The 12,500-nt window shown below is 50.4% G+C and overlaps 2 protein-coding genes across 4 annotated transcripts in view; one reads left to right on the top strand and one right to left on the bottom strand.

Moving 5' to 3' along the window:
- sardh (sarcosine dehydrogenase) overlaps nucleotides 1–4,984 on the top strand; it is a 53,717-nt gene extending 48,733 nt beyond the window's left edge. For all 3 annotated transcript variants that reach the window (XM_083669525.1, XM_083669524.1, XM_083669523.1), the window contains exon 21: nucleotides 3,446–4,984. In XM_083669525.1, coding sequence (XP_083525651.1) covers nucleotides 3,446–3,607 — 162 coding nt within the window. In that variant the 3' untranslated portion in view covers nucleotides 3,608–4,984. The remainder of the gene's footprint in view (nucleotides 1–3,445) is intronic.
- Nucleotides 4,985–5,908: 924 nt separating this feature from the next.
- The window catches only part of dbh (dopamine beta-hydroxylase (dopamine beta-monooxygenase)), a gene marked incomplete at both ends in the record, with an annotated part of 13,212 nt that continues 6,620 nt past the window's right edge, over nucleotides 5,909–12,500 (bottom strand). Inside the window, 8 exons of the mRNA XM_083669966.1 lie at nucleotides 5,909–6,043; nucleotides 6,355–6,475; nucleotides 7,706–7,833; nucleotides 8,337–8,396; nucleotides 9,453–9,491; nucleotides 10,327–10,470; nucleotides 11,095–11,261; nucleotides 11,580–11,682. Of these exons, the coding sequence (XP_083526092.1) occupies nucleotides 5,909–6,043; nucleotides 6,355–6,475; nucleotides 7,706–7,833; nucleotides 8,337–8,396; nucleotides 9,453–9,491; nucleotides 10,327–10,470; nucleotides 11,095–11,261; nucleotides 11,580–11,682 (897 nt within the window). The remainder of the gene's footprint in view (nucleotides 6,044–6,354; nucleotides 6,476–7,705; nucleotides 7,834–8,336; nucleotides 8,397–9,452; nucleotides 9,492–10,326; nucleotides 10,471–11,094; nucleotides 11,262–11,579; nucleotides 11,683–12,500) is intronic.

Here is a 12,500-nt window from a genome sequence, read left to right as displayed (position 1 = left end):
GCTTCATTGCTGTGTGTGTGTGTGTGTGTGTGTGTGTGTGTGTGTGTGTGCCTTTGCGAGCCTGTGTGTGTGTGTGTGTGTGTGTGTGTGTGTGTGTGTGTGCCTTTGCGAGCCTGTGTGTGTGTGTGTGTGTGTGTGTGTGTGTGTGTGTGTGTGTGTGTGTGTGTGTGTGCCTGTGTGTCTGTGTACGAGCGTGTGTGTGTGTGTGTGTGTGTGTGTGTCTGTGTGTGTGTGTGTGTGTGTGAGCCCTCTTCTAAAGCCCAGCATTCTGATATGGAGCTAAGCTCCAGCCTCTCATGTTATCAGACATGAGTCATCTGTCCCCAGGCTCGACACCTCCACAGCCCACAGAGACGCATCCTCTCCGTAGGCCGACGTAAAGGCAACAAACCGGAGGCTGGCTCTTATGATCATCATCGCCTGTGTGGAGCAGATTGCCTCCACTGCTAATAAGCAACTTGTGCATTATTTTATTTTTTTACCTACCGAGAATTTCACATTTTATTCAGATGGGTGACGAAGGCTCAAGGGAGATTCTTGCCCTCGGGTCTTGCTGTTTTCCCTAGCCGACGGCGTTACGGTGCTGTGACAAGGTTGTTAAGGCCAAGAATCTGACTCCAATTAGTCTTGAATTATATATCCGCATAAAATGTGAAGTTTGAGAATGCAGAGTGTGCACATGTTAAAGCCTAGACATTGCATACTGTATGTGTTTCTGAGGCTCCACAGAATAATTATTCAATCAAACATGATCACCAGGTATCTAGGAGAAGTGAACAATGACATTAATCTACAAGCATAGAGTTTCAATGAGCGTGCAGCAAGGGGAGGCCGGTGGAGGCAGAAATCGGAGGACGGGGCTCCTTGTAGTGCATGGAAGGGAGTGAGGAATGGTATCAAACACAACGTGCATTAAAAGGAGCCCGTCCTCCGATCTAAGCCTCCACCAGCCTCCCTTGTCTTGCAGTTGCATTTCATCACGTTTCACACTGTAAACAGCGTTGACTCAACCTGTGTGTTCTCCCCAGTACCAGAACAATGTTAGTGTCTTGCGTGCTTCCATTCAAGTGGTTGTGATTTAACAAGGTCCTTGGGGGTAAACCGGGCTGCCACTTCCAACCAGCTCTTGGCCCGGCCTAGCAGGTTCTGACTCAGCCGCACTGTAGCCCGCTATGCTATGCTAAGCTATGCTAAGCTATGCTACGTTTGGGGGCGGCTGACGTGATGGGAGGGGATAGGTGCCCTAACGATAAGCGACAGAGGGATATATCTAGTGAGACAGGTGGGGTTGGGGACCTGGAGATATGTGGTGCCTCACTCAACCCTCCCCTCCCCTCCTCCCCTCCTCCCCTCCTCCCCTCCTCCCCTCCTCCCCCCGGCTCTGTAGCTACAGTACAGCAGGAGCAGAGGAGAGCCAATGTGATCTGCCTGCCAAGACCTGTACGCACTCACACACACACACACACACACACACACACACACACACACACACACACACACACACACACACACACACACACACACACACACACAGGCCCTCCTACGCTGTTACCGAGGTCAGGCCGAGTCAAGACCATCACATCAACGTCATGGCTCCAAACCCCCATTTACTCTGCTGCTGTTGCTGCTGGATCAGAGAGCCTTCATATGGACCTGCTTCACTGCTCAGTTGAGAGGGGGAGGGAGGGAGAGAGGGAGAGAGGGAGGGAGGGAGAGGGAGAGAGAGAGGGAGGGAGGGAGGGAGGGAGAGAGGGAGAGAGAGAGAGAGAGAGGGAGAGAGGGAGGGAGAGAGGGAGGGGGAGAGAGAGGGAGGGAGGGAGGGAGAGAGAGAGGGAGGGAGAGAGGGAGAGAGAGAGAGAGAGGGAGGAAGAGAGAGGGAGGGAGGTGGAGGAGAGTGAAAGGCAGAGAGAGGGAGGGAGGTGGAGGAGAGAGAGGGAGAGGGAAGAAAGAAGAGAGAGGGAGGGAGGTGGCAAGAGAGAGAGATGGAGAGAGAGAGACGGGGAAGGAGAGAGAGATGGAGAGGGAGAGGGAGAGACAGGGGGGTGGAAGTCAGCGAAAAGTGGAGAGGGAAGAGGGAGTCAGGCAACGAAGACGAAAGATGGAGTGATGATGATACACTGTGAGAAAGGGAAGTAGGGCAGCGCAGCGTAGAAGTTAATGAAGAGCGTGGCTTTAGGCTACGTTAGTTCACTGGCTTTAAGCGGAGCTAATCAATTACAGCCCGTACTGGAAGCACAATGGAGACTGAGAACGAGTCGATTTAATACTACGAATTATGTCTTCTCTATTCACTCCCGGGCCTGTGGGGTTAGTTGAGTTCCTCAGCCTGGCTGTTTGGGTATGGGTTAGGGGCTGGGGCTGGGTAGGGTTAGGGGCTGGGGCTGGGTAGGGTTAGGGGCTGGGTAGGGTTAGGGGCTGGGCTGGGTAGGGTTAGGGGCTGGGGCTGGGTAGGGTTAGGGGCTGGGGCTGGGTAGGGTTAGGGGCTGGGCTGGGTAGGGTTAGGGGCTGGGGCTGGGTAGGGTTAGGGGCTGGGGCTGGGTAGAGTTAGGGGCTGGGGCTGGGTAGAGTTAGGGGCTGGGGCTGGGTAGGGTTAGGGGCTGGGGCTGGGTAGAGTTAGGGGCTGGGGCTGGGTAGGGTTAGGGGCTGGGTAGGTTTAGGGGCTGGGGCTGGGTAGGGTTAGGGGCTGGGTAGGTTTAGGGACTGGGGCTGGGTAGGGTTAGGGGCTGGGTAGGTTTAGGGGCTGGGCTGGGTAGAGTAAGGGGCTGGGCTGAATGGGCGTTGTCTGGGTAGAGTTAGCGGCAGAGGTTGGGCTGAGCTGAAGGGTCTTTGTCTATCCGCGGCCAGGGCCAGGATGGATGGATGAGTGAGTGAGTGGATGGATGGACAGAGCCAGGGGGAGGAGAGGGACAGAGCCAGGGGGAGGAGAGGGACAGAGCCAGGGGGAGGAGAGGGACAGAGCCAGGGGGAGGAGAGGGGACTCTCTGGTGCGCAGCGCTGTGACATTGAGACGTGAATGACCTGGTGCTCCGGTAACTCCTCCCCATTCCGTCTCAAGACATCTTTTTGAGGTTTCATTAAAGGAATAGAAAAAACGATCAAATATCCAATCTGGAATAGTGCTTCGGTTGAGAGACACCGGGGTCACATATCAACGTAAATGCCTTAACTTCATTAGGAGTGATCACTGTTGCCTGAGCTGTCTGCTCCACAGATGGATTAAAACTCCTCTGGCTACTTTCTCTCTAAAGCTGTGGGTTTATCTGTCTTTTCTCTGTCTCCCTCTCGCTCTCTCTCTCTGTCTATCTCTCCCCCCCCCCTCTCTCCATCCCCCTCTCCCCCCCCTCCACCCCCCGTCTCTCCCTCCCCCTCTCCCCCTCTCTCTCTCCACCCCCCATCCCTCCACCCCCCCTCCCCCCTCCCCCCTCCCTCTCTCCCTCTCTCTCAGGTGAGTGCTGACTTCATCAGGAGTGGAGAGTTCACTCTGGAGAGGATGGGGGTGGTGTACAAGGCCAAGGCTCACCTGAAGTCACCTTTTGACCCGAAAAACGAGCGTGTGAAGGGCATTTACCCTGAGGAGTACCACAACGTTCACAAGGCGCAGGTGTAAACATCAAGGTGTGATTGGACGATGTGCCTGTTTTTATATGTCCCCCTACCCTTCCCATTGGTTGTTGAGTTGGAGTATCTTATTTGGGGTCCATGTTGATTGGCCTCTTCACTTGACCATAGCATGTTGTATGATGATAAACGTGGCGTTTAGGTGACTAAGTAACGTGGTATTTACGTGACTAAGTGCCCATATGAAAGACAGATCAGGCCCAGGAGCTTGTGAACTCTTTTCTGGAAGTCTTAAGCCATCTCTGTGATTGTGAAATAGCAAATGGCGTCCATTTCTGCCAAGTGATTGACAGAGGCTAACACAGGATACATGTGGAAATGTTTTGCCTTGCTTTTTGAATTCAGAGACTTTTATAAAGTTTTTAATTGTTCTTAGCGCTTCTAACATTTTCAACCAAAATTGTAACTAAGCTAGAACAATCATGTCTTCGGTTCTACTTTTGGTAAGCATGTTAATATAATTCAATGTTGTGATGTAATGTTGCGCTCAATGTTCATATCAGAGCTTAACTCACTAACTGCCAAAGAATTCAGATAAGCTCACCACCTCCATACCTTTATGTGGTGTTTACCTAGCAACAATACTTTGATTGGCTACAAAATCAAGCATCATAATTCATGCATTTTCTGAGAATAAATGCACCATTGACACTCTAGAATGTTGACCATTTTGGGCGACTTTATTCACCCACGGCATTATATGAGTTAAGATGTGTTTGTATGATAATGGTACATTTAGAAGTGATTCTTGACATTTAGAAGTGATTCTTGACTTATGCTGACACATAATCTCATTCAATCATGAATGAGATTATGTGTCAGCAATACTTTATATCATTGGTTTCAAACCAAAAGACATTTCACTTCTTCACAGGTAATTCCTTGCAATTTTATTGATTTACTTTTAACACAATTCATTTTTAACAGATTCTCTCTCGAACAATGTGAATTATTGTGTAAAATAGATGGGTGCTCTGCCTGTACTGACCATATTGTCTGTCCTTGATGAACTTGTGAATCCAGTCAGCAGTGTTTGCGTGTGCATGCAGGGCCATGTATTCATTCTGTCACTGTTCCTTCTTGCAAGGTAATTACCACGTCAATTATTCATTGAGCGACTTCAAGAACCAGCTCAGAAACATGAGGAATTGAGTTTTCTTGACAATAATAGTTTTAATATATCATTAATTTCAATTATTGTTCTCAACAACTTGAAAGAATTGAGTGTGTTTTGTTTATATGACCAGTAGTAGGATATATATGTAAAGTAAAAAAACAACTAACTTTATTTCATATTCATCCAGTTTCCTCACAATGTGACAATGTTTCCAAAAACATCATGGATAAATAAATGTCTGATGAATGATTTTGGAGTTGGAGTTCTGTTATTTCTATATACTGTGTGGTATGGTGATGTCACGTGGTTGATACCCAGGACAGGGGAGGGTGGTTGATACCCAGGCAGGGGAGAGGGTGGTTGATACCCAGGACAGGGGAGAGGGTGGTTGATACCCAGGACAGGGGAGAGGGTGGTTGATACCCAGGACAGGGGAGAGGGTGGTTGATACCCAGGACAGGGGAGGGTGGTTGATACCCAGGACAGGGGAGAGGGTGGTTGATACCCAGGCAGGGCAGGGTGGTTGATACCCAGGACAGGAGAGGGTGGTTGATACCCAGGACAGGGGAGGGTGGTTGATACCCAGGCAGGGGAGAGGGTGGTTGATACCCAGGACAGGAGAGGGTGGTTGATACCCAGGCAGGGGAGAGGGTGGTTGATACCCAGGACAGGAGAGGGTGGTTGATACCCAGGCAGGGGAGAGGGTGGTTGATACCCAGGCAGGGGAGAGGGTGGTTGATACCCAGGACAGGAGAGGGTGGTTGATACCCAAGACAGGGGAGAGGGTGGTTGATACCCAGGACAGGAGAGGGTGGTTGATACCCAGGCAGGGGAGAGGGTGGTTGATACCCAGGACAGGAGAGGGTGGTTGATACCCAGGCAGGGGAGGGTGGTTGATACCCAGGACAGGAGAGGGTGGTTGATACCCAGGCAGGGGAGGGTGGTTGATACCCAGGCAGGGGAGGGTGGTTGATACCCAGGCAGGGGAGGGTGGTTGATACCCAGGACAGGAGAGGGTGGTTGATACCCAGGCAGGGGAGGGTGGTTGATACCCAGGCAGGGGAGAGGGTGGTTGATACCCAGGCAGGGGAGGGTGGTTGATACCCAGGCAGGGGAGGGGGGTTGATACTGGGCAGGGGAGAGGGTGGTTGTGGGGATGTGGATACCAGGGCATCAGAACCCCCCTTCAGGTTGCACCAGGGTGGGCTCGCTGCTCTGAGCGCCCGGTAGTCGCCCCCCCTCACACGGGTAGCGGGGTCTCTTGAGCTCAGAAGTGACAACAGGAAGCTCCTGTCTCTCCCATTCCCCCTGCCAAAGAAACACAGTTACGGTCAAGAACATCAGGTATGTGTGTGTGTGTGTGTGTGTGTGTGTGTGTGTGTGTGTGTGTGTGTGTGTGTGTGTGTGTGTGTGTGTGTGTGTGTGTGTGTGTGTGTGGGTGGGTGGGTGGGTGGGTGGGTGGGTGGGTGAGTGGGTGGGTGGGTGGGTGGGTGGGTGGGTGGATGGATGGATGGATGGATGGATGGATGGATGGATGGATGGATGGATGGATGGATGGATGGATGGATGGATGGGTGGATGGATATATGGATATATGGATGGATGGGCTGCTGTACTCACGGGGAAGACGTGTTGTACAGGGAGTCCAGCACCTCTCCGCTGAAGGAGTCCCAGGTCATACCGTAGAACTGGTCTGTTACACTGGTCTGACCACAGCTGCAGGCCTCACCTCCCTGGAACCTGGGGGGGGGGGGGGTAGAGAGAGGGGGGTTGGGACACACACACACATATATCAGGAGATGCTGAGCAGATGTTTTCCAGTCATTTGAGGTAAGAAAAAGAATCATGAGTGACAACAATTTACAGAATATTCTGGAGAGAGTTATTTGAAACAGGCAACATTCTGTTGGGGAGCAGATGCAGAGACAGAATGTTCCATACATACATACATACACTCAACGAGCACTTTATGTGGAACACTGTACTAATACTGGGTAGGGCCTCCCTTTGCTCTCCAAACAGCCTCAGTTCTTCGTGGCATTGATTCCACAAGATGTTGGAAACATTCCTTTGAGATTCCGGTCCATGATGACAGGATTGCATCACGCAATTCCTACCGATTTTTCAGAGTGCACTTTCAAGCTGTGAATCTCCCGTTCTACCACATCCCAAAGGTGTTCTATTGGATTCAGATCCGGTGACTGGGAAGGCCACTGAAGAACACTGAACTCATTGTCATGTTCATGAAACCAGTTTTGAGACGACTTTTAAGACTTTTGCTTTGTGACATGGTGCGTTATAGTAGGGGGACAGATAGAGAGAGAAGGAGGGAGAGTAGGGGGACAGAGAGAGAGAGAGAGAGAGAGAAAGGGGACAGAGAGAGAGAGAGACAGAGAGGAGAGAGAGGGAGAGGGAGACAGAGAGAGGGAGAGAGAGTAGGGGGGCAGAAAGACAGAGAGGGGGACAGGGAGAGAGAGAGAGAGGCAGAATCACCAATCACCGTTTTCTTCCACATAGACAGTGCCTTGTAGTGTACAGTGTAAATACGAGGGTATGAGGCAGAGAGTTGATCTGTTGTTAAAGAGTGACACTGACAAAGGGAGGAAGTGGATGTTCATGAGTTGGTGTTCAGTGTTGTGTATGTCTTCTGCTGTGTGTTTAGTTGAGTCATCTGCTGAATGAGATACAGTACGGATCAGCACTAAGAGGCTTAGTCTGTCTCATGGTATGGTGGTGGTGACTGCAATACACATGCATTATATAACTTATTTCTCTCTAAGATGACGTGTGTGTGTCTGTGTGTGTCTGTGTCTGTGTGTGTGTGTCTGTGTGCGTCTGTGTCTGTGTGTGCGTGCGTGTGTGTGTGTGTGTCTCTGTGTGAGTGCGTGTGTGTGTCTGCGTCTGTGTGTGTCTGCGCGTGTGTGCGTGCGTGTCTGCATCTGTGTGTGTCTGCACGTGTGTGCTACCAACCTATTAATGAAGCTAAAGTACTTCTGCAGGTACCCTGGGTCCACGTTGCTCTTGCACAACTCCAGCTGAGTGCGGGGGTAGTAGTGTACGTAGTTCACACACATCTCCTCCATGATGCCGAAGCCCCCCTGGAGCAACATGAAGAGAAGGTGAGCTCCAGTTGACCACCCGCGCCCCCCCATTTCCCCCCCAGTAGCCCTGGAGAACAGCCTGCTCAGGTAGTACAGAGCCACATCAGCAGACTGGCTCTCCCTCTGCCCTCCACATCACTCTCATCAGTCCTCTCTGTTCCTCTCCCTGGCTTAGAGGAGAGGTACAGGCCACTCTGTGAACCCTCTCTGAACCCCAGCCTGCGGTAGAGGATATGCCCTGATGAAGCATCCCCTGATGTGTGTGTGGGGGTGTTTGGGTGTGTGTGTGTGTGTGTGTGTGTGTGTGTGTGTGTGTGTGTGTGTGTGTGTGTGTGTGTGCGTGCGTGCGTGCGTGCGTGCGTGCGTGCGTGCGTGCGTGCGTGTGTGTGTGTGCGTGTGTGTGTGTGTGTGTGTGTGGGTTGGGGCAGGGGTGTCAGTGTGTGTGCTAGTAACACATGTGCCCCCTTGCATGGTTGCACCTGTCATGAATACATACTCACCACTGTAGCCTGGGTCCTGTCCTCAGTGTTATATGTGCACTTAGTCAAGAGGACATCACCCTATGGACACACACACACACACACACACACACACACACACACACACACACATATCAGGAGATGCTGAGCAGATGTTTTCCAGTCATTTGAGTTAACAAAAAGAATAATGAGTGACAACAATTTACAGAATATTCTGTAGAGTTTTCTTTTTGAAACAGGCAACATTCTGTTGGGGAGCAGATGCAGAGACAGAATGTTCCATACATACATACATACACTCAACGAGCACTTTATGTGGAACACTGTACTAATACTGGGTAGGGCCTCCCTTTGCTCTCCAAACAGCCTCAGTTCTTTGTGGTATTGATTCCACAAGATGTTGGAAAGATCTTTGAGATTCTGGTCCATGATGACAGGATTGCATCACGCAATTCCTACAGATGTTTCAGAGTGCACTTTCAAGCTGTCTTCTCCCGTTCTACCACATCCCAAAGGCGTTCTATGGGATTCAGATCCGGTGACTGGGAAGACCACTGAAGAACACTGAACTCATTGTCATGTTCATGAAACCAGTTTGAGACGACTTTTAAGACTTTTGCTTTGTGACATGGTGCATTATCATGCTGGAAGTAGCCATTAGAAGATGGGTAAATTGTGGCCATGAAGGGAAGCACATGGTCAGCAACAATACTCAAATAGGCTGTGGTATTCAAGCGATGATTGATTGGTATTAACGTGCCCAAAGTGTGCCAAGAAAACATTCCCCACACCATTACACCACCTCCACCATGAGAAGGTGTACAGGTGTTCCACCACCTCCACCATGAGAAGGTGTACAGGAGTTCCTCCACCATAAGAAGGTGTACAGGTGTTCCTCCACCATGAGAAGGTGTACAGGTGTTCCTCCACCATGAGAAGGTGTACAGGTGTTCCTAATAAAGTGAGCATATATCTGCGCTTGTGTTTGTTTTTGTCTCCTCTGCCATAGGCTGTGCCATCGGCATGACGGCTGTAACATTCCTTCATTTGAGGAACTGTCCCCATTCCCGTACCGTAACAAGTTCTGACTCCTGAGGCGGTTCTTACCGTAGAGGAGATATAAACGGGCATACTTACAGGCAACACAGTCACCATCTTCAGTAGCATCCTTATTGTCTGCCAGGGAGAAACAGTGAAACAGCAAGCAATCTCTATTAGACTCCAGCACTAAAAACGACATCACACAACACACACACACACACACACACACACACACACACACATTCCTTGTCTTTTTTTTTGTGTGTCTCCCAAACGTGTGTCTGGATGAGCGAGTGAATCTGAAGATGAGAGATACAGTTGTTGGTACAGACCAGGCTGCCTCACCTGACACCAGCTGGGGGCGTCAGGCAAGCGGCCCAGACAGATGTCCGTGTGTCCGAGCTCACACCACCCTGGAGCGCTTAACTCATTTAGTGCCGAGGGTGAATAAAGTTGCCCGACTGGTCGGCATTCTAGAGTGCCATGGGTTTATTCACCAAAAACGCATGAATGGTGATGCTTCATTTTTCTCCAGCTGCGTTGCTACGGCTACGCGCAGCTAGCTCGCAGACCACTGACTGGAGAGACCAGGCTGACGTGCGGCTGAAACGATCTGCAGAGGTGTGTTTCTGGACTGTTTTGTTACGTTTCATTACATTTAGCAGACTAAAAAAACTGTATATCTGGTCTCATCCAGAGCCAGAGACTTGAAATGAGTGCGTTCAGCTGAAGGAGGTGAGAGCATTCCACCACCGTTTCCAGTCAAATCAGGGGAGGCTGGCGGAGGTAGAAATCGGAGGACGGACTCATTGTAATGCATGGAATGCAATGTGGAATGGTATCGAATGCTAATGCTAATATAGGTGTTGGTAGTGCCACAGTACTAGCATGCACACAGGAAGACTCAAAACAAGATGTCAGTGTTGTTGTTGTTGTTGTTGTTGTTGTTGTTGTTGTTGTTGTGTGTTACCTGATAATGGGTGCTGAAGTGCTTGTCCTCCTGCACCACCTCCACCTCCCTCCCTCCCCTCACCAGGACCGTCCTCACCCCCCTCCCCGCCAGGTGAGTGTGCAGCTGGGACGCAAAGATGTGGATCCCCCCCGGGGGAAAGGCCTGGAGGAGGAGGAGGAGGAGGAGGAGGAGGAGGAGGAATCACAGACTGTTACATGTCAGGTCACTCTCATCTCTCCCAGAGCCTCAGTATGTAGTTCAAGTAAGTCGTTTGTTGGTGACACTTCACTTGAAGTATTAAAAGGAATAAGGAATACACACTCAAGGCGAGACACTGAATAATGGAACACAACTCAAAACACTTCACTTAAAGCCAACAGGTATTGTGTCATTTCATAGGCCTGCAGTCATAATGCATTGGAAGACTTGTCACATATGATATTATGTGCTTATCATCTCATTATCATTTTGAGGACGATGACAAATTCTCTCTCTATATATATATAGATGGATGGATGGATGGATAGAGATAGATAGATGGATGGATGGATGGATGGATGGATGGATGGATGGATGGATGGATAGAGATAGATAGATAGATGGATGGATGGATGGATAGATGGATGGATGGATGGATGGATGGATGGATAGAGATAGATAGATGGATGGATGGATGGATGGATGGATGGATAGATGGATGGATAGATATGCCACATTATATACTAGATGATAGGCTATAATAATAATAATAATGATGTTGTTGTTGTTGTTGTTGTTGTTGCTAACCGTCTGTGTACACTTGGCCGTGCAGTATCCAGTGAGTGTGAAGTGATGTTCTCTGGGCGGGACGGCCATGACGGGCGTGTAGACCAGGCCCAGCTCCATGATGCCTGCGTCAAACCTCCTCAGGCTGGGCGTGTAGTACAGACGCACCCCCGAGGTGTCCCTCCGGCCTGCACTCAACACAGGGTAGGATGACTGAGGGGGGAGGAGGGGGGAGAGAGGAGGAGGAGGGAGGGGGAGGGGGAGGGAGAGAGGAGGAGGGAGAGAGAGGAGGAGGGAGGGGGAGAGAGGAGGAGGAGGGAGGAGGAGGGAGAGAGAGGAGGAGGGGGGGGAGAGAGGAGGAGGAGGGAGGGGGAAGGAGGGGGGAGAGAGGAGGAGGGAGGGGGAGGGAGGGGGGGAGAGAGTGGGGGATATGGGGGAGGGTGTGTGTATGTGTGTGTGTGTGTGTGTGTGTGTGTGTGTGTGTGTGTGTGTGTGTGTGTGTGTACCTGAGATGATGAGCGGGTTGTGGTAGTGGACCTCCAACCTGAGGAACCTGGAGGAGCCGGGACCACCTAGTGGCAGCCCAGCATCTGGAGGGTAGTAGAACGACTGCACACACACACACACACACACACACACACACACACACACACACACACACACACACACACACACACACACACACATTGTGGATGTATAAATATACTGTATATAGTATTGACACATACAAAGGGTGTTTTTATCATTGGACATATGATTCACCAACATAGAAGGATCCAGCTGCAGCCAACACAGATGAAAACTAGCGAGGCTTGATCCAGATAAACTACCATTGTGTGTGTGTGTGTGTGTGTGTGTGTGTGTGTGTGTGTGTGTGTCCGTGCATATGTGCGTGCGTGCGTGTGTGTGTATCTGTCTGTGTGTGTGTGTGTCTGTCTGTGTGTGTGTGTGTGTGTGTGTCTGTCTGTGTGTGTGTGTGTGTGTGTGTATGTGTCTGTGTCTGTGTCTGTGTGCTCACTTGCTTGTATCCCAACTAGTCTTCTCAAAAGCTCTTCTGATCTGATCATAAAAGCCAGTACACGCTGTCCTGTTCATACACAACAAAAACACTTTTCAGGATCAACTTTCCTCTTTTCATGTCAATCCTGTTAAATCCACCGAGCACACACACTTCTCTTCTGGCATCACTGGGACTGGTTTACATAACCTTTCTCCTCCTCCTCCACCTCCTCCACACTCTCCCCCCTTTCTCTCTCTCTCTCTCTCTCCCTCCCTCTCTTTCGCTTCGTTCTTTCCGTTTTGCCTGTTTTTATATAGCCCAGATTTCCCTTTAGACGTGGTGAAAAAAATAAACTGCAATGGGAAGAATTTGCAGAAAAAGGCTGAGTATTTCCCTCCTAATCTCATCTCTCCAGCTCTGCCCGCGC

The sequence above is a fragment of the Argentina silus genome, assembly GCF_951799395.1.
Source record: "Argentina silus genome assembly, chromosome: 5".
In the NCBI taxonomy this organism is placed as follows: domain Eukaryota; kingdom Metazoa; phylum Chordata; class Actinopteri; order Argentiniformes; family Argentinidae; genus Argentina; species Argentina silus.
This window is presented reverse-complemented; position numbering and strand designations above follow the sequence as displayed.